This window comes from Haliaeetus leucocephalus, unplaced genomic scaffold (genome assembly GCF_000737465.1).
Source record: "Haliaeetus leucocephalus isolate CR32 unplaced genomic scaffold, Haliaeetus_leucocephalus-4.0 Scaffold0, whole genome shotgun sequence".
NCBI classification, from domain to species: Eukaryota; Metazoa; Chordata; class Aves; order Accipitriformes; family Accipitridae; genus Haliaeetus; species Haliaeetus leucocephalus.
The window spans coordinates 8039712-8065899 of NW_010972436.1; the positions used below are offsets into that span (position 1 = coordinate 8039712).

The 26188-nt window shown below is 38.1% G+C and overlaps 2 protein-coding genes across 2 annotated transcripts in view; both read left to right on the forward strand.

Annotated features, from left to right (window-relative positions):
- Positions 1-1195, forward strand: part of LOC104828799 (macrophage mannose receptor 1-like) — a 33531-nt gene extending 32336 nt beyond the window's left edge. The window contains exons 27-28 of the mRNA XM_010562742.1: positions 517-546; positions 951-1195. Of these exons, the coding sequence (XP_010561044.1) occupies positions 517-546; positions 951-1195 (275 nt within the window). The remainder of the gene's footprint in view (positions 1-516; positions 547-950) is intronic.
- A 2553-nt stretch (positions 1196-3748) lies between these two features.
- LOC104838475 (macrophage mannose receptor 1-like) overlaps positions 3749-26188 on the forward strand; it is a 33371-nt gene continuing 10931 nt past the window's right edge. The window contains exons 1-20 of the mRNA XM_010578268.1: positions 3749-3818; positions 6164-6562; positions 7387-7560; positions 9587-9745; positions 10557-10670; positions 12991-13137; positions 14013-14195; positions 14734-14891; positions 15291-15401; positions 16571-16686; positions 17078-17226; positions 18289-18488; positions 18787-18914; positions 19534-19621; positions 20189-20324; positions 22446-22484; positions 22591-22754; positions 23880-23947; positions 24374-24474; positions 25127-25269. Coding sequence (XP_010576570.1) covers positions 3749-3818; positions 6164-6562; positions 7387-7560; positions 9587-9745; positions 10557-10670; positions 12991-13137; positions 14013-14195; positions 14734-14891; positions 15291-15401; positions 16571-16686; positions 17078-17226; positions 18289-18488; positions 18787-18914; positions 19534-19621; positions 20189-20324; positions 22446-22484; positions 22591-22754; positions 23880-23947; positions 24374-24474; positions 25127-25269 — 2847 coding nt within the window. The remainder of the gene's footprint in view (positions 3819-6163; positions 6563-7386; positions 7561-9586; positions 9746-10556; positions 10671-12990; positions 13138-14012; positions 14196-14733; positions 14892-15290; positions 15402-16570; positions 16687-17077; positions 17227-18288; positions 18489-18786; positions 18915-19533; positions 19622-20188; positions 20325-22445; positions 22485-22590; positions 22755-23879; positions 23948-24373; positions 24475-25126; positions 25270-26188) is intronic.

Below are 26188 nucleotides of genomic sequence, written 5' to 3' on the forward strand. Positions count from 1 at the left end.
TGCCCAGCCGGGGAAAACGGCGGGAGAAAGCTCGAGTTTAGGGGCCTAATTAGCGGCGCGAACGGATTACGGTGAATTAAAATCCGCCGGGCCTCCGAGGAGCCGTGTGCGGTACCGTAAAAGCGTGGGAGTGCCCTCAGCGTGGGGGCGGGCTGTCCCGGTGTCGGCAGGCCTGCAGACCCCGCGAGGAGGGCGAGATTTATGAACCGGGGGACAAGGGGGAGTCCACCTGAAACGGCCAGGAACTACCCGCGCTCGGAGGTTCTCCGGTTATTGAAAGGGAAGCGGGAAGGCGGCTTTCAGTGTGCAAACCACCGCAGTTTTATTACACCGAACATCAGGCTAAAAATCAATCACGCCTTTTCACCTCTGTTAATTTAGCAAATGTGTTTCCAGGAGAAGTGATGAGGCAACCTTGATGCACAGGTTACCAGACCTTTTGCTGACATGAACCTGTCAGGATGAACATGTGACCTTTTTAGATTTTGACTAAACATTTGTCTTTATCTTTGACAGCTATTCTGAAAGCAGCTGCAAACGTGGAAGGTAGGATTTATTCCTCCTCCCCAATAGTTTCAAAGAGACATGAAAAGAAATACTTGGGGTTTTTTTTATTAATTAATATTTACTATTTATTTGCCTTTTATATATTTATTTATATGAGCTTAATTTACTTAGCTGCCATTTAATTCATTCCCAGCACAATTTACCAGTACCTACGAAACGCTTCGGGCATCCCAGGACAGCTAAATGCTTTGGTAAACTGATCACCCCCTCTTTGCTCCTTCTTTTGCATGCTAAGATCTATGAGGGGGACTGACACAGAGACATTAGGATAGATTTTCCCCCTGGTAGTTAAGGGGGAAATTAGACCATTAGTTTTCAGTATTCTTCATATTTATTTATGGCTACAGTACACCCACTTCTATTTGCTTTTTATTTATTTACAGATGCCAAAAAGGACAAAGCTCATGGTCGCATGAATACGTGGATACTACTTACTCTAGTCCTCATCGTTTTATTAGGGATGGGCTTCACGATTTATTTCTTATTCAAGATCAAAACTCAACGTGAGACTGAAAGAGAGGCGAGGCGGCGCAGCAGACTGCTAGAATACAGCCATGTCCTAACTGGAAAGGACAATGAAAATGATTCTACCAATGACAAAGAAAAAAATGAACGCAGTGTCGTCTAATGGGATAACACAGCCAAACTATATGGTTAAGCTTAAAAAAAAATCTAGCTGGAACAAAGCAAATCTTAGCAAAAGTTACATGCACCTAATAGACACTATGAACTAAAATTGGCAATTATTCCTTTGGTAAGAATTAAGAGCTATTGCTCTATGCTCTTCAAGAAATAGTCTCAGGACGAAGACTCAGTACTGTATAGAATGGCTAATTAATCAAGCACAAAAAATAACAGAACTAGTGGGAATTTAGATTTAAAAGCTATGGACTAACACCCTAGTGTTCTCTCTTTTTAGAGATCTGTGGCAGCAGCACATACAGAGTCAAGTGCAGACATACAGCGAGCACTCTCTCTGCAGAGCACTCGGCCCCAAAGCCTGCACTTTGAGAATATATCTCACCATAACATACTGAAGCGTGCATACTGTTAGTCAAGTAAAACGGTGTTTGGAATAAAGACAGATATACATGAATTGTTTTTCCCCATTATTGCCCCTGTCTTACATTCTTTACACAAGTATCTTCCTTGCCATAGCATTATAAGTGAAATGCAAATACTTGTCCTTCATTCATGGCTTCAACTTGGATTTTGCAAAACAAGTAAATCTTTGCAAACACTCAGGCATATTCTGTCTTTGAATGGTTTGTATCAATTATCAGTATGAGACTATATCAATAAAGGACCTATATATGACATAATAAGACTTCAGTGTTTAATTAGCATGCAGAGATGTTGAATGGTTTAGTGATCTAATGAGTCAATTACCTTAAGAGAGAGGCTAACAGGAGGAAACACAGAAATATGAACAAGGCATATGACTAAGAAGAAACATAAATAAATTATAAAATAAAGTGGATGCCAAATAAAGCTGGAAGAACCCATTCCTGGTTTTATTTCACTTGATTGCTCATTTTAGGACATCTTTTCATACTGTCCTCCAACTATCTGATAAATGGACTGACATCTGGGCACTATATCCATGCTACAGGCCAGCAAGGCAGTGGGGCACACCACACTGTCTTGGCAGTGAAATGCTACAGAGGTTTACTCTGCCGTTTAAGTTTTCTAGGAACTCTATGTTGTCTATGACAGGCTGAAGAAAGAAAAGAAAAAGATCTCAAGGATCTCTGGGAAAAACAGACCCATAGTGCATAAGAACTGTACAGGAGAGATCATTGGGAAGGAGAGATTCACATGACATTGGACTGCTGGTTTGTAGATGCTGCAATCAAACAAAACATATTGCAGAGGATAGGGAATGAAGGGCGTTCTGTACTCAAACTACTTTTACTGACAGTCCCCTTGATCTTACATTCTTTTTTTTCCTTCATGTAAGTTACAACAATACCCATATTTATCTTTTTTGTAAATACTGACACTGAATTGGATTCAGTGCTGTTGGATGACTAATGATAAAGGCAAGGCAAATCAAAAGAATAAACAGATGGAAAAAACCATGAAATTGTATTATTTATAATATTGATGGTTGATACTGGTAACACAGCTCTGAAGACCCTATACTCTATAACTGGGTTTCTTCTCTCACATTGTGATGTTTTGCCCTTGCAGAATATACTGTGAGATTTGTCTTCATAACAAAGCCATGAAAAATGAGTGAAAATTCTAAGGGCAATTTCTGCTGAATATCTTTTCTCCTTTTCCTTCAAAACAAACGAGGGATTTTGCATCATAGCTGAAGTTGATTTCCACTTGCTAAAGGGCTGGAGCTCATTTGTACTGTTTGAAAATATTCCTCTTTCCTTGTCTCATTTACACTTGGTACAAGGAAAGAACTATTAAGTATTAAAATTCATTTGTACTTTAGGGATTAAATAATTTTGAAAGGCAGTTTTGTTGTCAAAATCTCTCATTAACAGAAAGATTTGTAAAGATTCTGCTAATTTGTATTGGTTCTCCTGAGATAAATTCACATGAAATAATAGCACAGTAGATTTACCAGCTGATAAATCGGAGAAGACAAAACCAAGTGTATACATAGTGCCCAGTTTGTCAAGTTACCAAGCAAAATTAAATCATCCCATCTGGGTTAATTTTTCACACTGAAATAAGTCAACATTGTTCCATGCATCAAATTAAATGAATATATCTTTTGTAGCAGTGAAGACCTATCTGGCCAAGAAATTAGCTTTTTTTTTTTTTTTTGGAGTTTCCCAGATAAGTATGTATGAGATTTAAAGTATATCCATTTAAAGTGTACTCCCTGCTTCTTTGTCTTTGAGGGTCATGCCTTTACAATCCTGGAGCAGAACCAAGAAAGTTAAAAATAATTCAGCGAAATGATGTTGAACGTTCAAACTCTGCCACTTGCATTCGAATGGATAGAAACTTCACTTTCAGATGCAAAGTTTGAATTTTGTAGTTGTTTATAGATTTCAAAATACCACATGTGACAGGATATTTCCTTATTTAGAGCCCAGAGTTTTCTCTTTCAACGAAAACTCTCCAAAACTGAGAAGGACCCAATGCCAACTGGTTCCTTAAGGACTTGTACTGCAGCAATTAATTTCAGCTCATCTCTGTGAATAAGAAGAAAGAAATGAAATACTTGATTTTTTCTACAGTCTTAGTTTTCCTCTCTTTCATTCATACTGCTTTTCAGACACTTGGTGAGTCTTTTTTTTTTTTTTATCCCTTGCAAAAGTGGATGTGAAAGTGGGCATTTTTGTTTTCTTGCTTATTTCTCAGGCTCTTTAAGATATTCATGCAGCTTGACTACCTTGCATTTCATATTCATCCTAACTGGAGTGGTCCACAGAAGTTTAAAAAAGATGCAGATACAGAGATGTTGGTTCACCTTTAAAGAAAGGGGAAGAGTTGAAATGGGGTAAAGCTGGGAATCAGAAGTCAGGACAGGTTATGCATGCGGATAAAGATTTCCTTTTGGATACAACTTAATTATTGGTTATGTCTGCTCTGTGAAGTAGATGAAGTAGTGCACAGTATATGTGACTGAGTTACAAAAAAAATGAAAAACAGAAAGGAACTAAATAGGGTGCTGTACGTGTATCTCCTAGCTTTAAGATGAGGTTGTGTGGGATGATATGGAGCTTGTGGATTGATGTGAGATGTAATACTGTGGCTGAACAGATGCCAGTGAAAAAAATTAAAAAGTTCAGAGTCAAGAACGGCCCTGGAATAACCGCCATGGCTTTCAGAGTAAGGATGAGAAGCATAGTTAAGGCTCTGAAGTTGACCAGGGACAGATCACAGCTCCCTTTTGATGTGAGGGTGGTGATAAGGTTCAAGGACATTTTTCCTTTATCCTTCAATTCATTAGATTTGTGGAGGATTGGGGTATAAATTACAGCTTCTGAAAGCAGACACTGTGCCACGTGAGCTGTGCCAGCACTAGCCTGTGCAAAAAGGGGGTCTCCCCTCTGCTCTGAGAGCTGGGAACCAAACCCATGTGACAGCCCAAGCATGAACCTCACTGTTTCCAGTGAGAACTCCTATTATTAGACCCCAAAACACCACGAGGGACAATAGCTGAAACTTAGGGCACTACACTAAGCACTTATTTAGTTGGCATTAAGAAATAAAAGATTTAAAAAGATTTAAAACTTCTGTCTAAATGGACAAGGAAAGGAGAAACTAGGTCTTAGCTCCAAATTTAGATTTGAAGAAGTGAAACTTCCATAGATTACTAAGCTGGTCAAAGCAATACAGGGCCTTCTTGGGAGACATCTGGCATTAAATACAGATATCCTCACAAGAACTATTCTTCCTGTCAAAGCTTCCCAGAATTTCCCAGATACTTTCTGCTCTGTTCACTACTCAACACTGGCTGTGCCCTAACGTCCTACCCTTGTCCTACAAATTTACTTTAGTGTTTGGAAGGGTATCTCACTGTACCTGATGTGGTTGGTTATTCTCTCAGATGGATACGGGGGTGATGCTACATCTCGTTTCCAGGCGGGGATTTGAGGTGCAGAGAACTGAAGGGCAAAGCCTTGCCCTCCTGTCCCATAGGTCCTAGAATATTCCCTGTAGTCCAAATTTCAGTCCCTCATGACCCAAAGCAAGTGGGAGCTGTACGCTACTTGACCTTTTGAAAAGCAGGCAGCTGTGTTCACAGAGCAATGCCCAGCGCTGAACGACCTGCTTTACGTGTCGGCAGTACAACTCCAGTACTGGGTAGCCCTTCCCGGCAGGGCCTACTTGTCTCAATAGATTACTAAATTAGGCTGCCTATAATCCTTTGGGAATGTTAACTAGCTTGTTGAGCATTCACATACTGTCTTTCCATAACAAGGCACAGGCACACACCTATAGTACCTTTACCTCTATATACTGCCTGGTGTTGGTTCTTCTGAGAATGTTTGTGATTTGATTGTGTGAATTACGTTGACTTCTTATGGTAGACAAACTAATGAGAGGATACTGGAACATGGCAAGATAACAAGTCACCGTTCCACGTTTTTTCATAAAAAAACCTCCAAACCATAACAGAACATGCCAATTACAGAAAGAGCAAGAGTCACAGAAGGCTCACTCACTAACTATTAAGCACAAATGCAACCCTGTGGAGATGTATGTAACATGAGCTAAATCTATAGTGCGTGAGGTGATGGCAAACTTCCAAATCTTCAGTAAGGTCTCTTTTGGAAATCTTGAAAGAAATGTGTATTTCAGGAGGGATTTAGAAAAATAAAATCCACTATACTCATGAAAATTCCATTATAGTGATGACATTTTTGAAGCTGTCATAATGTATTTTGTGTGCTCTTATTCCTCTGTACTGTATTTACATGAGCTACACTTATTTTTTCCTTCCCAGAAGGCAATAAAAGTCTTGAAAATGCTGTTTGATCTTTGCAAAAGTGACTCAGATTTACAGTCTCCAGACATTAGTCAGATCAGCATAGAATCAACAGCACGTCTCTTTCCTCACAAGCTCCCCTCACCATGTGCTCACCATAAATACATTAATTCTGATTATTTTGTTTTACAGACAATGAAATATTGTTAATATACAATGAGGATACTAAGCTCTGTTTAACTGCTCAGAGTTCTCATGCAGTGACCACAGCTTCTTGCAAGAAAAACACAGAGTTACAAAAATTCAGGTGGGTGTCTGCTCACCAGGTGATGAGTGTGGCATTTGCACAATGTTTGGGAGTGCCCTACAAGCAAAAGCAGGCTAAAATTTCTTTGTACCCATGCAACAATAAGAGTGAATTCCAGAAATGGGAGTGTAGAAATGCGACCTTGGCAATCCAAGGGGAAGAGTTATTTCTCAGTGCTGGCAAAAGAAAAGACGACAATATCGTGCTGAACACAGGATCAGCGATGATGAATAAATGGAAGATCTATGGAACCATGGATGATTTGTGTTCTCGAGGCCATGGAGGTAAAGTTTAAAGGTTAATCTTGATGGTGTATTGAACCCATGTGTTTGCCATCACAGATAGGGTCCTTTGATTTCTGCTCCCCTTAGTCTAACGTCAGCTCTTCTCCCTGAGGCAATGGTGGACTGGAGGACGATTAGTTCACATATTCAGGCCTGTATTCCTCCATCCTGGATATGTGCAGCTGCTTAGCTTCACACAGAATGCAGTATGTGCAAAAACCATGCATTTTTTTCTTAACTTTTCAAGGAAAGGTGGATCTAGGCTATTTTTAATTGTTAGCTTTAATCAAAGTGCTTTATTTAATGGTATACTAGTACTAGTGAAATTGTATTAGTATTGTTGGATGAAAGGCAAAAATCTTTATGTTTAATATGTCAATACTAAATGTAAGAAAATAATTCCATGGACGCTACCATTCAATTGCTCTATGAGATTTCAGATGCCAAAAATGCCACAACATTTAACAATTGAATCAATGATGTATTTTTAATGAATGATGGGAAGTTAAGCTACATGATAAACCAGTAATGGTATTTTTAGAAAATTATATTTAAATACATGAGACAAAAATCACTACAGTTCTTTCAGAGCTGGCTACAGTATGAAGCTTCTCTATTTCCAGCTGTTACAGCTGGTGACATCATAAGCAACTGGTGAATTGCAAGACCTACCCAGAACTTCCTTGGAAGACACTGCTGGTGACAGTAGGTGCCCAGTTACACTACTGTAACACTTGTACCGCTTTGTCCACATAGCCTTATGCAGACCATTGGGTCCCCCAGATTCCCCTACCTATATTCTAATTTCTCTTTTGCCCCCTCAGATCTGTTCACACTGTTAGGAAATGCCAACGGAGCTGCGTGTGCCTTCCCCTTCCAGCTGAGCGGTAAATGGTATGCTGGGTGCACGGCTGCAGGCAGGTCGGACGGCTTGCTCTGGTGTGCAACAACTCCTGACTTCGATGCAGACCATTTGTATGGGTTCTGTCCAACTGGCAGTAAGTCCCAAATGCTGACATAGATGCTATAACACAACACTGTTAGAAAAATATATCAATACTGATATTGATATCAATATCAATGCTTTAAATAGAACTGCATTCAGCATAAAATAATTTGAAAACTGAGATGCTACTCACAGCCTAATGCTCCTTGCCTCATTGCTATCTATAGTAACAGTAGTATAACCTTTTCTACCCATGCAAATCTCTGTTCTGTATAACACGGTTGGTCTACAGTCCACGGAGGATGTAGTTTGTTTTCTGAAAGACATAAAATAAGAACATTGGCTCAAAGGTCTTACTGAAATAGCAGCATCATCAGCCTTTCCCTTGTAATGTTTCAGATTACATTACAAGATAATGTTATCTCAACAGATAAATGTATGTGCATCTGAGTGCAGGATGATGAACATCATCAAAATACGGTGTTAATGAAGATACTAAAAATGCTGCCTCAGACCTAATTTTTCAGTGTTATACCACAGACTCACTATTTGGCATTTTGATAGGAGTATTGCACTGGGAATAAACTGGCAAACATGAAATGTTTGACATTAAAGAATTGTTGGGACCCTATCACTAAAACCTGAGTCTACAATTAAAAAAGAATGCTACAAGTCTGAAGTGAATCAGCAATAAAGAAACACAACAAAAATTAGAAAACATTTCATCTAATAACTCGTTCAAGAAATTCACTATCTTTTCCTCAACGAAAGAGGAAGTTAGGGGAAGTTGTAATCACAGTTTATTAGCACTTACCCGGGGAACAATTTTGCTAACAGTGAGCTCTCAGAAGACAACTTCTAAATTCAATTACCTAAAACACATGCAGAGTAGACATAAGGAATACATTTTAAAAAAATCATAGAATCGTAGAATAATTTAGGTTGAAAAGACCTTTAAGATCATTGAGTCCATCTGTTAACCTAACACTGCCAAGTCCCACTAAGCCATGTCCCTAAGTGCCACATCTATGTGTCTTTTAAATACCTCCAGGGATGGTGACTCAACCACTTCCCTGAGTAGCCTGTTCCAATGCTTGACAACCCTTTCCATGAAGAATTTTTTCCTAATATCCAATCTAAACCTCCCCTGGCACAACTTGAGGCCATTTCCTCTTGTCCTATCGCTTGTTACTTGGGAGAAGAGAAGACCCCCACCTCGCTACAACCTCCTTTCAGGTAGTTGCAGAGAGCGACGAGGTCTCCCCTCAGCCTCCTTTTCTCCAGACTAAACAGCCCCAGTTCCCTCAGCCGCTCCTCATAAGACTTGTTCTCTAGACCCTCCACCAGCTTCGTTGCCCTTCTCTGGACACGCTCCAGCACCTCAATGTCTTTCCTGTGGTGAGAGGCCCAAAACTGAAGACAGGATTTGAGGTGCAGCCTTCACCAGTGCCGAGTACAGGGGGACAATCACTTCCCTAGTCCTGCTGGCCACGCCGTTTCTGATACAAGCCAGGATGTTATTGGCCACCTTGGCCACCTGGGCACACTGCTGGATCATATTCATCCGGCCGTCGACCAACACCCCCAGGTCTGCCAGGCAGCTTGCCAGCCACTCTTCCCCAAGCCTGTAGTGTTGCAAATGTAATTAATGATGGCATAGTTTGAAAAGCAAACTTTCCATCATTGGAAATGTTTGCATTTCAGTCGTATTTCAGCCAAGAATTAATTCTGGCATAGCCTATGAGCTGCTAAACAGGTTTTCAGAGTACATAATGACCAACGTGCAGTTTTGCTTTATTGATCTCTTTACACTATCTTTTTTCACCTGGAGATTATCAGATTTGACAGGGGAAACTGAAAATAAAGGACGAAAGGCCCATCTCTGCTAACATCAATACCAAACCCTCTTTTACTTAAGAAAGAGCAAGCTAAAGGAGGATTGTGGGTTTTGGGGGTCTGAGCCTTATTTGTTCCCAAATCTCATTTCACAAGTAAGCTTGCAGTTAAATTTTCTCATAACATTTTGTGTAAGATGTTTATAACAAACTGCAATACTAAATCTCCTTTCTCTCACACAGACAATGACAGATTTTGGAGCACAGATCCTTTGACAGGAACCTACTACCAGATAAACTATCAGTCAGCTCTCACGTGGCACCAAGCAAGGAAGAGCTGCCAGCAGCAGAACGCAGAATTATTAAGTGTCACAGAGATACATGAACAAATGTATCTAAGAGGTGAACTAATAAGCAAGACTCAGTAAAAAGAGTGTCAAAGGTTTTCTGACTAATTACAAATGTTTCAGTGCTTTAATCACATTACAATGAACAGCTGATGTAAAAAGGGTATATGTAGTGCTAGAGAAATAGCACAATTAATGGTATATTAAGGTTTTTACAGGTGGAACTTTAGTAAGTTGTGGAATTGCCATTTGAAATTATTTCTATTTTTTTTTTTTTCAAAGAAAGTCAAGAATTCCCAGCTAATTAAGCAAAAGTTGGCTCAAGATCAGAAAACACCAGGAAGGTCCCAGAAAGGGACCTTACAGAAGGAGTGGCATTATAGGAGGCAGTCATTATATGACTTTTGTGTTAAGAAATCAGTATGCTTCATGTATATATAATGAAATAGATTTTTGGAAATACCATACAAATTTTATGCAAAACACTATTAAAAATCTAAAGACTTTCTGGATTTATGCATAGGCTCTGTAGAACGAAGGCTCTGTATCAATTGCATCACAATCAAGCAAAATTGTAACATAAATATCAACAATAGCAAGTCAGTGTTTCAGTTTTCAAACCTTATTGCTTACATATAACTGTAGAATAGCATTAAATTCAGATAAACTAATAAGCAAAATAGTCTTTTGCCATTCCCTATCCTTTATCTACAGAATAAACTCTCAGAGTTTATTACCAGTAAACACGGATTCTGTACTGAATTTAGAAATCACTAAGTAGAGTTTTATTATCTTCCTCCAAACTTTGAAAATGCAGAGCATTTCCTAACAAGTCTCATTAGAATTTACCAATTTTGGTTACCTAGATTTGATTGACAGCAAGAGATCCTCTCTCTGGATTGGGCTTAACAGTCTGAATCTCAAGAGTGGCTGGCAGTGGAGCGGTGGCATTCCCTTCAGATACTTTAACTGGGCACCAGGTAGTAATCGGTTTTTTAACAGTTTCAGGAATTAATATTTCCCACCAGTATGATGAATGCATATTAATTACAGTCCTGTAGTATTCCCCATGAACAAGAAGAAATGGAGTTGAAAGGCTTATGAGATATGTGAGATTAAAAAGCTGAGGATGATGCTTTTCTTCACTGGATATATCACAAGCAGCTTCAAGCGGAAGAGTTGAATAAACTCATCTCCTATCAGCAGCAGATAAAGTGAAAAGCACTAGTCAAGCTGTAGCATACCAGGAATGCCTTCAAGTCAGTTAAAACCTCTGTGTCTCTTCAACTCTCACAAGGGTTATCAGACCCTGCATCCTGCAAGGACTCAGCTGTCAGTGAGCATCAATCTTGCAAAACCTTCCCCTTCACTTTTTATGTTTTTCCTCTCTTCTTCTCTCCTCTTCAACATTCAAGAGAGACTGTAAATAGAGTTCACAGCATTGGCAGTTTATCTTTGAAAGTCGCTTAATGATTGTCATGGCAACAGCTGGTTGCAGCAAATGCTGAATGTTTGCTTGCTGAATAAATGCACGCGTGTTCCATCTTTTAGCCTTCCCCAAGTCTCAAAGGTGCCACCTGTTTTTTATCTAGCACAGAGGATGAAGAGAAAGCCCAGAGTTGCTGAGTCTGGTAGAGGGTGTTCTACGTTCTGCTGAGCTAGTCAAATTCCTTAAGTCTTGCGGAGGAGAGGAGCTCTTGGCTCTCAGGTCAAGCAGCCCAAACCCTTGGAGTTCCTGTATCCCCACATGGTTGTTATTATGATGAGTTAATCTACAGATTTCCAGTTTACTGCAAAATTATTATAAGTTGTATCTTTCGGGGGGAGGAAAAAAACCCAGTCATCACACTGTGGAACTCTCTGACAAGAGGAAAACACTGCCCATTCCCCAAGGACAGTGGCCCTGGTGAACCTCCTGGAGGGCTGGTTGCAGAGGTAGGCAGAGGAGAGACACAGAGCAAGTGTGAAGGCATGTGAGGAGGCTCTCCTTGCAGCAAGGAGCAAATCTGCTGCCAAGTGGCTGAAGGGACATGCAGAAAGGACCTTTCTGCATAGGCCTGAGTGGAACTTTTTTGTTCCAGCACACCACTGAAAGCTGCTGGTCCAGAACCTGACATAGAAAGGAAAGACTGCCCTGCAAGGGCATTGTAGAAATGAGGAAATTTGTATTCACATGTGATTTGGTATACCTCATCCAAAAGGATGATGCCTTATATTTTATTTTAGGAATTCGGTATTATTATTTTTGTGTTCTGCTAAACACAGCTCTAGAAACTAGAAGTCATTTAACATGCTCCCATAAAGAGGAAGCCTACTCTGTCAGGCTTTGTCCAATCTAGGTTCCCACCACTCCCTACTCAGCTGCGAGACAACGTAACCCACAGATCAGTGGCATTCTGCTTTCGTCTCATATTCTTAACAAATAATATTCATTCACTCTACAATGCAGAGCTAGCACTCTAATTTTCAGGTTTTGAAATTTCTTTTTATTGTTAGCAGCTGACGGCTCTTACTCTGAAGAACAATCTTCTTTCTTCACATCTGTAAAATTCCTTGTCTGAATATGAACTATGTTAAGATGCTACCTTACTGCATTCCTGCCCCAAAATATTAGCTTGAACTGCGTCCTCTGATTTCATGATTGTAACTCACTGGTTTAGGCTCATCATGTAGTCCTATTAGCATAATTGGGTCCTGACAAATTGTGTATATAAAACTAGATGTTTCATGAGCTGTGAAACTATGAACTCTGGTTTCCTACAGCCTGTGCATAGCACTGCAACTGTAGCAGCACCAGGTACCCCTTCAATGTCTGGACTCTTCAGTCCAGCATCTACTGACTGGGCAACAACATAACTTGTTCTGCAACTGGTTATGAACTGCATGTTCCTTAATGGCTGTATGGCTGGCCCCTATGCACAGCCTGATTGAAGAGCGGGGGTGGGGGGTGGGCAAGGAAAGGACTTGCTGCAGCCTTTCCATCAGTGCAGGCTCAAAGTCTAGTCTCTCTTCTGTGCAAGCCAACAATTTTCGCAGAACTTACAGGAATGTCTTATTTTTGAGACAGCCATTCTGCAATCAAATATGGCAGAAAGTGTGAATTATGCAACAAGCATCTGAAAAAATGTTTTGATGGGTACTTTTAAATTACATTTCCTTATCTCCGGTAGAAAAATAGCTGTAGCAATGAAGTCATGAGTCCATAATTGACACACGAAAAGGCTGGAAGTAAATTGTTCTTTCAGCTGCTGACATAAAACCTGTGCTACATAAAAATAATTTGGTTTTTATACTATGAAGGAAGCCCTGAGCCTGAGCCTGAGAAACTCTGTGCAGTACTAAATCCCAGAAGAGATGCTAAATGGGAAAACCAGCCATGTGAGCTGAAAGTTGGCTATATCTGTAAAAAAGAAAACTCCACACTGGATCCTTTCATTCTTCCATCAGGTATGTTTGATAAAGACAGAATTTGTGTCACTAAAATGAAATTTCATGGCTATTTAAAATAAAAAAAAGCACTGTCATTTGCTCTGCCTTGATGAGTGGCACAGAACAAAGCATACTGTTATTTCTTTAACCAAATATATGTAAATACTGGAAATGTTCCTGGAACCCAGTAATCACACAAGCAATTTTTATTTCATGTTATTATTCACAATTCCAGAGGCACTGGTCTAAGCCATACACTATCACAGAAGTATCATGGACTGCATGGACGTGAAAATAAACTTAGAAATGCCTTGCCCTTCCTGCAGTGCATTCTAATGAAAATATGGAGGCTCATCACTGAAGGCTTGAAAAGATGGCACCAATAGGCTCAAACCACCTCATCGGTGGGGTTGCTTGTGACCTAGAAAGGTGGCAAAAAAGAGCAAGCTCCTTCAGATAGCTTTCCTCTGATTTATTTAATGAGACTTAGTATGGAAAGCCATGTGTGCAAAGAATTACTTCTGCTACAGTAATAATGCCTTTATGAAATATGCAAAACATAATTGGGTGGGTTATATTGTGTGAAAACACTATATATGGAATTCCAAAATATTCCTCTGTCCAAAAGCGAATATTTCACACTAGTGAAGCCCAGTAACCACTGACTCCATTATTTTCCTCTATTGTTTAAATGCAGTGTGTATTCTGTAAAAGTACAGTGTGCAACAGCAAACAGACTAAAATGTTTTATATGTATGAGGAATGAATAGAAGCACTGCTTATTTATAATCACTCCATTTTCATTCTAATTAGTTAATTAACTGATTTCAAATGTAATTGCAGTTATTCTAGACTACACTGTTTAAAAACTTGAAATATCTATTGATTTTGACGGGATGCAGAGCCTGTTAAATGCCCAGAAGGATGGTTGCACTATGGAGATCACTGTTTCATGGTTCATAGAGACCCCAGAGTATGGAGAGAAGCCCTAATTTCCTGCAATGAGAGCAACGGCAATCTGGCCAGTATCCACAACCCTGAGGAGCATAGCTTCATACTGTCTCAACTTGGCTACAGTGAGTATTTCTACAGGGCAGTTTGATACAAACGGAGAAATATATTAGTAGAAATCTTACAGGATTAAAAAAAACCAAACTTGTTTGATATGAATATTTATAGGGAAAGCCCACAGATAGGTTAAAAACAAAAACAAACACCAAAAAACCACAAGAGGAAACATTAGTGCTTTCTTCATTTTTTTTCATTCTTTTCATTTTGATTTTCATTTGTTTTTCACTGCGTGAAATCACTTGAAGGAAATAACAGCTCTAGTTACTGCAGTATTTGGGTTTATCATCTGCCTCCAGCACCTTGTAGCTGCAGACACAGTAATGGACTTTTACTGATAAAGCTGAGGAATCTCATTTCCTGCTGGTATCTCATTTTTTAACTTCTTGAAAGAAGAATGTGAAATAGATCTTAAAATAAGCTCCACTGTCATTTAATCTAGATGAATTTTATTGTAACATGGTAATTTCAGCTCATCTCCACAAAATCTTGCTCCTATGGACTGTTTTAACTTGGGTACTAACACAGGTGATTTTCTGTTCTTAGAAGCTGTGGATGAGCTGTGGATTGGTCTGAATGACCTCAACACTCAAATGTACTTTGAGTGGAGTGATGGGACTCCTGTGACATATACCAAATGGTTGCCTGGAGAACCAACCCATGCAATCAATGGGCAAGAAGATTGTGTCATTATGGCAGGAGAGGTAGAATCATTCCACATTTGTGTAGCACTATACTATTTGATTTTTGTTTCTATTTTTAGGGTTTTTTTGAATGCAACTTAGAAACAAATCAGTGAATGGCATCTTTAGTCACTCAGAAAGATGGTTGCTGTAAATTAAATTTAAAATTAGAGATAACTAGATAAATGTTCACATCTGATTGTGGGTGTACATTATATGCCAAGCAAACCTTAACAGTCTGTCTGTGACACTTAGCTTAACACAACCTCACAGTTAAGCACAAATACTTGGAATTCATTAAAAAGTACAGATCTGTATCGTCCCACTGAAACAATATTTAAAAAAAAAAAAATCAGTATTGTTTCTAAAGGAAACAGGTTCTGCCTTACTACTTTTCACCTCTTCCCAAACTGCATTTAGGATGGATACTGGGCAGACAGTGCCTGTGATAGAAAGTTAGGTTACATCTGCAGAAGAGACCCACTACAAGGAGTTTCTGGGACAGCAAAGACTGATCCTGCCTGCCTGAAGGTAAGAAGAAAGTGTAACCAAGAATCTGGTGAGCAAAAATCCATTTTTTTCACAAGCTCCACTTGACATTGAAACTATCTTTTTTTTTTTTTTCCCATAACAAGTGTGATTGTACATCAAATTCAGGGTGATAATTTTCATTACATTCCCTTATTTAAAAGAAAGTTATTATGAAAATTTTTTGTCAATGTCAGGCCCATTATCTCTCAGAACTGTCTGTGAAAGAGCCTAAAGCCATTACTGAGGTTTTCTGCATATTTGTTATATTGTTCTACAACCATCTGTGGTTATCTAAGACATAGCAGAGACCGGGAACCATTTCTGGACTATGTGACACGATACAAGATGATGACAAATCTCACTATTGAAGCCAAATCAAAACAATCAAACTGCTTTTATGAGTGAATTTGTTTTGAACAAGTTATTGTACCCTACTGGGTTTTTTTCTTCTTTTTCCCTCTTTTTACTTTCCTATTTACTACTGTTCTATATTTAGTAACATATCCCACAAACCCATATGTGGACAGAGCTGAGACTCATTGTGCTAGATGGAACTAGGCAGCAGTCAAATACTGAACACAGATTTTATTTACCTTCTTTGGTTGCAGCAAGCAAATCTTGAGCTGGTATAGAAGGGAAAAGTGGCTTGGAATTCAGCTGTAAAATTTTGAGGATTTTGCTTTTCAATAATTTTTATGCCACCTCTTCAGTCAGACTTTTTAGGTGAGCTGATGAGTTAAATCAATTAATTAGTCTAGTTCCTGTTCTTTTAGCCTAGAAGCATCAGGAAACTTGAGTCAGCATCTCACTATAACACGGACTACTATCTTCAGTTCTGAGCAAGGAAGTATTTTATTCACCAGCTTCTGAATACAGTCTCCATTCTGTGTGCCTCTGACTCTTTTATCTGTTAAAATTTATCAGTTACTAATTGTCAAAAAAAGGGGGACTCATATGTATTAAATCTCTTCTTTCTGGATGTTTACTAAGCTTAATTTCCATTGGTCCACTGTAATTCAAATGAATACATTATCACATTAGGTTATATTAAAATATGTTGATTTAAGGGTGTACATTGAAGTTCAAGCACTATAACATATGCTCTTTTTACTGCCTTTTTTTTTTTTTACTTACTTTTTTTACTTTTACATTTCACATGTTCTTGACAGGGCTGGGAAAGACATGGTTTCTACTGCTACCTGGTTGGCCATACCTCTGTAACTTTTTCAGAAGCAAAGAAAACCTGTGAAAGGAGCAGTGGTTATTTAACAAGTATAAGAGACAGGTACAAAGAGAGTTTAAAAACTGTATATCTATCTGATGCAGTAATATTGGAATTTTATAAAATAGTTGAGAACCTTTTGGGAAAAAATGCAAAACCAGAAAAACAGAATATCATTTTTCTGAGGAAAAAAAAAAATCAATAAATACAGTACTTTACTCTGAAAGAACAGACTACAGCTGCTTCTGTTCTGAAAGGAACAGTTTTTCAGTATAGCACAGCTTCACCTGCTATTGAAGCTCATCCATCTGGTACCCAGTTAAGTAACATATTTCTATCTAAAAGGAACCTAATGGAGACTCCATTCATTCTACTCTTGTGTGTTTAGGATGCTGAGAAATGGCAGACAAAGGCAAAGCTAGACTTAATCCCCATCTGACTCCTGTTATTTCAGATATGAGCAAGCCTACCTGACCAGCCTCGTTGGCCTGAGCTCTGAGAAGTATTTTTGGATTGGTCTCTCAGACACAGAAGAGCAAGGGATGTTCAAGTGGGTGACTGGTGAAGGTGTTCTGTACACAAACTGGAATGCGGCAATGCCTGGTACTCTGCCATTGGATTAAATTTATGCTACTAAGGAACTTTCTGTGTTGTTATTCTAAACTGTTTCCCAACTTTGCTAAAACACATACATGATGACACATAGGAACATTCTGCCTTTGAAACAGGAGCGTCTTTTGATATGTGTACTCAGCACTGGTGAGGCCACACCTCGAGTACTGTGTTCAGTTTTGGGCCTCTCACCACAGGAAAGACATTGAGGTGCTGGAGCGTGTCCAGAGAAGGGCAACGAAGCTGGTGGAGGGTCTAGAGAACAAGTCTTATGAGGAGCGGCTGAGGGAACTGGGGCTGTTTAGTCTGGAGAAAAGGAGGCTGAGGGGAGACCTCGTCGCTCTGTAGAACTGTAGTTGTAGAACTACCTGAAAGGAGGTTGTAGCGAGGTGGGGGTCTGTCTCCTCCCAAGTAACAATCGATAGGACGAGAGGAAATGGCCTCAAGTTGCGCCAGGGGAGGTTTAGATTGGATATTAGGAAAAACTTCTTCATGGAAAGGGTTGTCAAGCATTGGAACAGGCTACTTAGGGAAGTGGTTGAGTCACCATCCCTGGAGGTACTTAAAAGATGTGTAGACATGGTGCTTAGGGACATGGTTTAGTGGTGGACTTGGCAGTGCTAGGTTAACAGTTGGACTCAATGATCTTAAAGGTCTTTTCAACTTAAATGATTCTATGATTCTAGGATTTTCTATGATGCCATGAAAATATTTCTTTTCTGCCTCCTCATTGCTTATAAGAGCAAAATCAAACTGAGCGGAAAGGGTGAAATCCCTTCCAGCCTGGGCAACGGGCTGCCAAATCCTTGCAGTGAGTGGCATAGGGAAAAGGCATGCAAGGGGTTGTTCATGCACTTGTAAAGCTTTTCACAGGGGAGGGAAGATGATGAAGGACTCCGCTTGCTGGTCTCCTCTTTTTGCAAAGCTCCTCCTTTGAGCAGACACTATACTTGATATTTCAGTAAGTCTTTTGTAAATGAATGACATGAGCTGTAAAAATGCCAAAGGAACCACTTTAAGACACATTCCAACTTTCTTTTATATCTCACAAAGGGAATGAAGCTGGTTGTGTTGCCCTAAGGACTGGAAATGCAGCTGGACTATGGGATGTTCAGAACTGTGAAGTAAAGGCAAAATTTCTCTGCAAAAAACTAGCTGAAAAAATCACTCTTCCTCTTGCTCCTGAAACTGTTTCTGATTCCAAATGTCCCTTGGGTTGGGATATAAGCAATAGCACTAATTCATGCTTTAGAGTAAGTATTATTTTTTCCAGTAATCCTACTCATGAGACAGAACAGCACCAAACAGATAGGGCATCTAAACTTCAGAGAATGGCACGTTATTGCACAAATGTAGTAAGCTTTTACACAACTATTCATGGAAATCACTGCAGTTATCGCTCTATGAGTGATATGTAAGGTTATCCAATTAGCATATTCTTTAATCCATATTATATATGTAATGGAATGTTTTCCTATTTTGTTTGTACAAGGCAGTCAGCAGATTTATTTTTAATATGCTGTAAACATAGTGTTCTACCTGTGTCTATAGGCTTTTGTGAGAGAAGAAAACCAAAAGAAAACATGGCTTGAAGCCCGAGATTTCTGCAGAGAAATAGGAGGAGATCTGGCTGCCATTACAAGTGAAGAAGAGCAAACAGTGATAGAAAACTTAATAATGTAAGTAAACAAAATATCTAATAATTGATATTTCAGTGTAACAATGATTTATATATGAATAATGATAATATTCTTGAGTTGCTCCTGAGATAATTAGTTGAAAATTAGTTTATCATCATAGTCATAAGAAAAAGAACTGAGAAAATGTGTCATATGGGTACTATTTTCAAAGACATTTTTTGGAGTTCCTAAAATTTGTCATCAACTGCAAATTTTTTTTAAATAAAAAAAACCACAATCCAACAACCAAATTGGTTGAATGCTTCTCCTTCAGATCCATTTCTAAGTTTGTTCACTGAACCATTTTGAAACTAAATTGTGACTTCCAGCAAACCTGAACATTTCATTTCTCAAAGAACACTATAATCACAACATCAATGAAGAAAAAAAATGTGCTCTGTTTTTAACACAACTATATGCAAAGTAGAAAATTTTAAGGCATGAACTTCACTTACTTGCTAATGGGATTTTGCTCGCCAACAGCATTTCATTATTTTTAAAATTTCTACTCTATTTGAAGTCTTCAGTGTGAGAGTTATTGTCCCATGTAACTTGCAAAATGTAGCAGAGCTAACAACATATGCTCTCTTCGTCCATGATACAGTTTTTCACACTCTAGAAAAAAATCCCCATCATCTCAGCCTTTCTGGATAGGTTTGCAGTGTTTGGATCCTGATGGTGGGCTTTCCTGGAGTGATGGATCACCGGTGAGTGTTTGACCTTGCCAGTTTCTTTCTGTTCTGACTTTTTTGCTGTTGGAGCTGTTTCCATGACTTGTGTGGATGAAAGTTGTATAAGAATTCCCCCAAATGTCTACCTTGCCACAGGGTAGTTCTAAATCATTATTCTTCATACCAGTTTGGAAGAGAAAAAGGCCAACAAACCCCGAGGTTATACCATCACAAAGGTAGTAACATGGAGTACTAGTTACAGCTACAGAGATGATTATCTAAGTGGCAAATATATGAGAAAGGTCTCTCCTGATTTTTATTGGTCTCTGGTGATATATTGCCATGTTCCTTTCCCCTGCTATTGAGTTATAACCTCATTTGATTCCAGTTTTCATGGGACTTCTAGGGTCTGTTAAATGCTGCGTAAACCCATCTTTTTTCTTGCAGTGACTGTATTAATTTAATAGCCCATATAAGCTGCACAGCCATAGGAGGAAAGTAAGGAGCGGTTTGAAACTTCAGTGCTACTTCTCTTTCCTTCCAGAGTACAACTTTTTCCCCTGTATGAAAAGAATAAAAACCAAAGCTATGTTTCTTCTGTAGGTGAATTATAAGAAAAATGGTTATTTTTACAATACTGCGTTTGAATATTGTGGAGCAATCAGTGAAGAGTCTTCCATGTCATGGATTGAGGTGCACTGTGAATACAGTCATAACTGGATTTGTGAAATAAAGAAAGGTAGGTTACTTTTTACTCTAAACTCACATTAGGAAGAAATTTAAACCATTCTATCAAAACAGGAAATTCTGCAAGTCACATGCTGGTAGAAGATCTGGTTGATTTCACAGGAATTTTGCAGGAGGAAAAATAGGTCAAGACATATAAATACTTTCAGAATACAACATTTCAACTGTTAATGATAAACCTTTTTTTGTTTTATTTAAAAAAATATATTATAGGATAAGCTTTACTGAAAATATACTTGTTTATGTAATTATAGAATCATAGAAAATAAGGTGAAAGCAATCTCAACGGCTTATCTGGTAAACTCCACTGCCCTGCACAAAAGCAGATTTTTGTCTAAAGTGAAGCTTTGACTGACATGAAACTGTACGTTTCTTGCAACTTTTACTTGTAGGGAATTTCCAGGTTGGGGGCAAAGGGGAAGAATGAGAGGATTACAATTTGGAAAAAAAAAAAGGATTACTTTAAATTTCTGTATGTTTTCTGAAGTGAAACTTCACTCCTCCACTCAGATGGAGCTAGAATGCAACACAAGGACACATTAGTCACCTAGTCTAATTTAAAAAAGACTACCAGCATACTGGAATCATTCTCTTTGTAAGATGGCATGTAAAGAAACTCCTGTGACAACAGGCTTGCCGTAATGAAAAGATGGTAATCCAAGCTTCAAAATTTATATACTTTAAGACAATAGGCAGGCTTACATCTTCCTCTCATACTAATAGCAAAATCTTCTATGTTTATATACCTCTTGGTTTGTTTGGGTTTTTTTTTTTCCAAATGTAACTACCATTGAGAAAGATATTCAGCGAAATAAGAGACGAATCAATTATAGCTTTGTATTGACTTGCACATTTTACTTCTAAGACCTAACAGAAGTGTTGCTTTGATGGCTCCCTGGGCTCCTTCACACAAGCAGTAAGGGTTAATGTTTAAAGTGATACTTTTCTAAATAAGATAATTTCTGTGCTGGTTTATCACTCAAAATAATCTGATTCTAATGAAGGCATGTTGTCTCAGCTTCTTATACTTAAAAAGTAATAGTCATAGACATCTATCTCAAAGAGATGTTGAGAAGATACCTTTCCTGGTAACTTCCTTTGTAAGTCCTCACCTGCATGATCACCACAACTAAAAATCATTAGTGAAAGTGTCAACAGTAGTCGTATACTGTTAATTATTATTAGTGTATGAATGGCAGAAATTATAGCCTGAAGAAATTACCATCATTAGTCAGCAGGGCATAATGTCATAACGAAAGATGCTGAAATAGTCATAATACTTTGTACTTCCAGAACAGACATATATTTTTTCTTTTAAATCTTTTAAACCAATCACACAAAAGATTATTTTTAAAAGGTGACATGCCTTTTTTTTTTTTACCCAAGGATGTGTGTCACACACTTAACTTAATGTAATTACACTTACAGCAACACAAACATTACCATGAATTCCTGTGGAAAAAAATTATAAAGGTGACATTTGCTTTACATTTTTATAGCTCTTGTCCTTGCATGTTTAGAGAAACATTGCTCCAATATCCCACTCCTTGTGATGTGGAAATTTTTAATTTAAATTATTTGTTAAAAGCTGGTGGATTTTCAGTCAAATGTGATTCTTCACAAAGTAGTTTCACAGAGAAAAAAAGTTTCATAAACAAATGAATACTAATAAAATTTAAAATCCTTTGAAGAAAAAAACTGTTTAGTATTTTAATTTCCTGTTCAGATACAAGACAATGTCCATGAAGAATCTCTTATTATTGTGCAAAGTATACCAACACTGAAGTAAAGTATTTTCACTTAGTTTTCTTTCAGAAACAAGTACTCATTCAGACTAACTTCAGTCATCTAATTTAGGCAACATTCAGGATGTACAAGATGCACTTACCAAAAATCTACCAAGACAGAGATGTAGGCCTGTGATGCATCTGTTACTCCCTGAACATCCATTTTTTTCTCTGCACCAAAGATACTATATAAATATATTCTGCATTGAATATGTAACATATGAAAAATTGATAGACGTTAAGATAATTTCCGCTAATTGAACACTTATACTGGCTCAACATTTGGAAACATTTTACATCTTCATTGTTTTCCCATTTCATTACAGGGACACCTTTGAAACCAGAACCTCAGGGTCCTTCTGCCGGTAAGCTTCTGCTTGTTTTCTCTTATCTAAAGGGTGGTATCATGTAACAACACCAGCTTTGTGTAAGAACTGTGAAGAATACAGAGATTCCTCTTCTGTGTTGCAGAGTATGAAGTCACAGAAGATGGCTGGATTATAAAAGGAGACAAACAATATTTTTTCAGCACAGAAAAGACCTCTATGGAAAAAGCCAGAACATTTTGCAGAAACAATCATGGAGATCTTGCTACTATTGGAAGTAATAGTGAAAGAAAATTTTTGTGGAAACGTGTAAGAGGAAATTTGGCTATGTTATACAATATATGGCCTATATATCCTGCTGCATATGCTTGTGAAGTACAGGGGAATGTGCTTGTTGCATAATATCACTACATTTTATTAAGAGAAGATTCAAATGTTCAATGATAAAATATTTATTCTACAGAGCAGAGCTCCTCTTTAGGAAAATAAATACAAAAGAATTCACCATTTACTAGGGTGGGTATATTCTTGTATATTCTAATCTAGAGTTCTGTCCATGACCAAATATATGTAAGGAGCAATGAACAGGCAGATTAGATGTATACTGAGAAAACCATCCTTTTGACAGGGTGGTTACTTTTCATCTGAATATCATATTGTAGAATACAGTGTTACATGTAGATGTGAGGCTACTGCCAGTGTAGCTCTGATGGTCGCATACCACATCATGTTGCTGAACAAAACAACTTTTCAAAGAAAGGTTTAGCCTGGTCCACGTCAAGGCCTGATGAACTAGGACCTTCATGAATTAGTTTTCCTGCAACAGGTATCAAAACTACTCATGTATTTCAAAGGCACTGCCCACATGCTGCCTGAGACAGTTCTGATGGGCACATGCCAAAGCTGTGGCAGGGGCATACTAACAATTTAATAGCATGGATGTTGCCTCAAACCTCTGCCATAACCCTGTTTGGTTTACAAATACCAAAGCAGCCACATAACCTTCTTTCTGTTTCACACTATTAGATGCTTGCTTTTATTATGTGGGCAAGAATATGAAAGGAGGAGAGGACAGACAGCTTTGAGACACAGGAATTACATGGCTGCTTAAGAACAGGAAAGTACAAAAAAAATTTTATGCTAAATTTTTTCTCAAGTCTTCCTTGTTTCTTTTTAAATTGAGAACACAACTTTGAAAGCTTTGATCATACCAGTAATGCAGGCAAAACTGGGAAAGCAGCAATAAAGATAATAAACCAAAAGTATGTGTTGTATGGTGTTTACTTCAACAGGGGTCCTCTGTGGTGACTACACATGATCATTTATACAATGTGTATTCATGTTTGCTTCCCTAGCACAAAATTTACACTTTTTCATATTAGATAACTACTAAATATTAGAAAGCACTAACTAAAAGTACATTTTTCTTTTTAGATCTTAAAAAATGGCAAATTGAAGTCATATCTCATAGGATTAATTCAGAATGCTGATCAACAGTTTAGGTAGGTAAACAAGCTACATCAAGATTCATAAAAAGTGGCTGTAGAAATTTTGTACTGCCAGAGTTCCTTCTGGAGGGACCACTGCAAAGGAGTTAAATGCAGATTCAGAGAGCTATATTGCATGTTGAAATGTGTGCTCTCCTACATTGTAAAACCACTGTTTTACATGGCATTTTTATGGAGAATATACATGCTATGAATACATAGATAATGTCTGTTAAAAATAAAGGTATTTTTGTTCTTTGAATTGATGTGCAGGGATTTCATTATCTAAGGTCTTTTAATCCTAAAGGAAACTCAATTTACAGACAGAATCAGCTGTAATTTTTTAAAAAATATTTTTAGCATGTTAAGGTAGATTTTTCTGAACTGTTCCATGAACATTGTCTGAGTAACCACCACTGTTTTGTTGCTGGTTTTTTTCAGTTGGATGGATGGAAGCCCAGTGCACTATGCAGCTTGGGCACAGGGTGAGCCCAACTTTGCAGATGCTCAAGAAAATTGTGTGGTCCTAAACAAAAATGATGGTGAGTTACACAACTTTTTTTAAAAAGTATTTTTATGGGTAATGCTCTTTCCATTTGTGAAAAATGTCTTGCCAACTTTAATCCATTATTTACCAGAAATTTGGGAAAATATGCATAATAAAATCTAGTCATTATATCTGAGGTTTCCTCAGAAGCAATATTGGCCATTAAAGTGGAATATAAGAAATTGATTTTAATGGGGAATGCAGGGACAATTTGATCACTGATTTTTCAGCTGCACAAACAATATGTTCTATTCAAATCAAGGGCAAATTTGTCTTTCAAAAATAATTAGATAATAGTTAGCAAAGAAATAGAACATATATGGATTTCCACATTTTACAGTGTTTTCACTCATAAAGTATTACTTTACACTTGCATGTTTCAGTGCAACAAAGTTCTTTGGGTGAGTTCTACTCAGAGGTCAGAGTTGCCATATCAGCCATCTCGTATGGCCACTACTCCCACAGTCACAGCAGGACCAAAGTCCTCCTGTAAGCAGTGATGATGGGACGTAGAGCAGAGCTGAAGCATGCTTTCTCACATTCCCAAGCAGATTGCTTTTGAACCTACAAGCACAGAAGCCAGTTCACTTTCCCACAAATTTCAATCTTATTCAATGTCTTATTACCTATATTTAAATTGATTTCAGGCTTGTGGAATGATGTCAACTGTGGTTTTTCAAATGGCTATATCTGTGAGAGGCACAGAAGTTTTATAAATGCAACACTTCCTTCAGCGGTACCTTCACCTCCTGGAGGATGTCCTGAAGATTGGCTTTTATTTAAAAATAAGGTATGATAACTTCCATCTAAGTACAATGCTATTAGTCCTTGAGAAGGTACTTAAAGATATACAAGAGGCCTCTTGTCTGTCAGATATCTTTTGACAGTGATTATCCACAGTTGCGTTAAAAACTGAACCAGTTGCCTAATTCTTGCAAAATGGCAGTTTTACAGATTTTTAATTGTTTTCCTGAGAAGTGGTCATCTGAGATACATTGGAAAAACTGCTCTATTGTATATACTTTCAAGAAAATTGAACTGAATTCAACTGAAAGCACCAACTATAGCATAAAATCAGTCATTTGAGCTGGAACAAATCAGAAATAAGGCCAAATTTTTCCAAACAGGCTTCAATGTAATGCTTGCCTCTTCCCAAAAGGGATAAACTTGATCTACTTATTAAGCAGTTAAGCGGGGGTTCTATTTTCTAATATATACAATGTTGTTATGAAAGCACCCATGGATATTCACACCAGTTGACTTTATGCCAGTATGCTTTTTTTGCATTTTTGTTACAGTCATCAGAGTTGTTATTTTCCACAAACTAGGCAACATAATTCTCTGACGGTGCTACTGGCGTGCCACAGAGCTTAAACATGGAGAGGGCACACTAGGCACACTCATAATTACCCAAAACATTTCAGGGTGAATGTGTATTGGTAATGTGATGACTACGTGCTTTTTAAGAAATCAAGAGTCATATGCTTCCATTAATAAAAGAGCTGTAAAATGAAAAAGGCTGAGTACACGCATGAGAGCACACTGATCATAGGCTCTAGGTCAAAAATGTTTTTCAGAAAGTTCAGATGATTCCACATGAAACCCTGGGCTCGGCTTTTCTTATAGAGTCAGCACTTCTTTGTCTTTAACTAATGATGGAGTATCACTTCTCAAAACCTCTGAGTCAGTTAACACATTAGATTCTCATC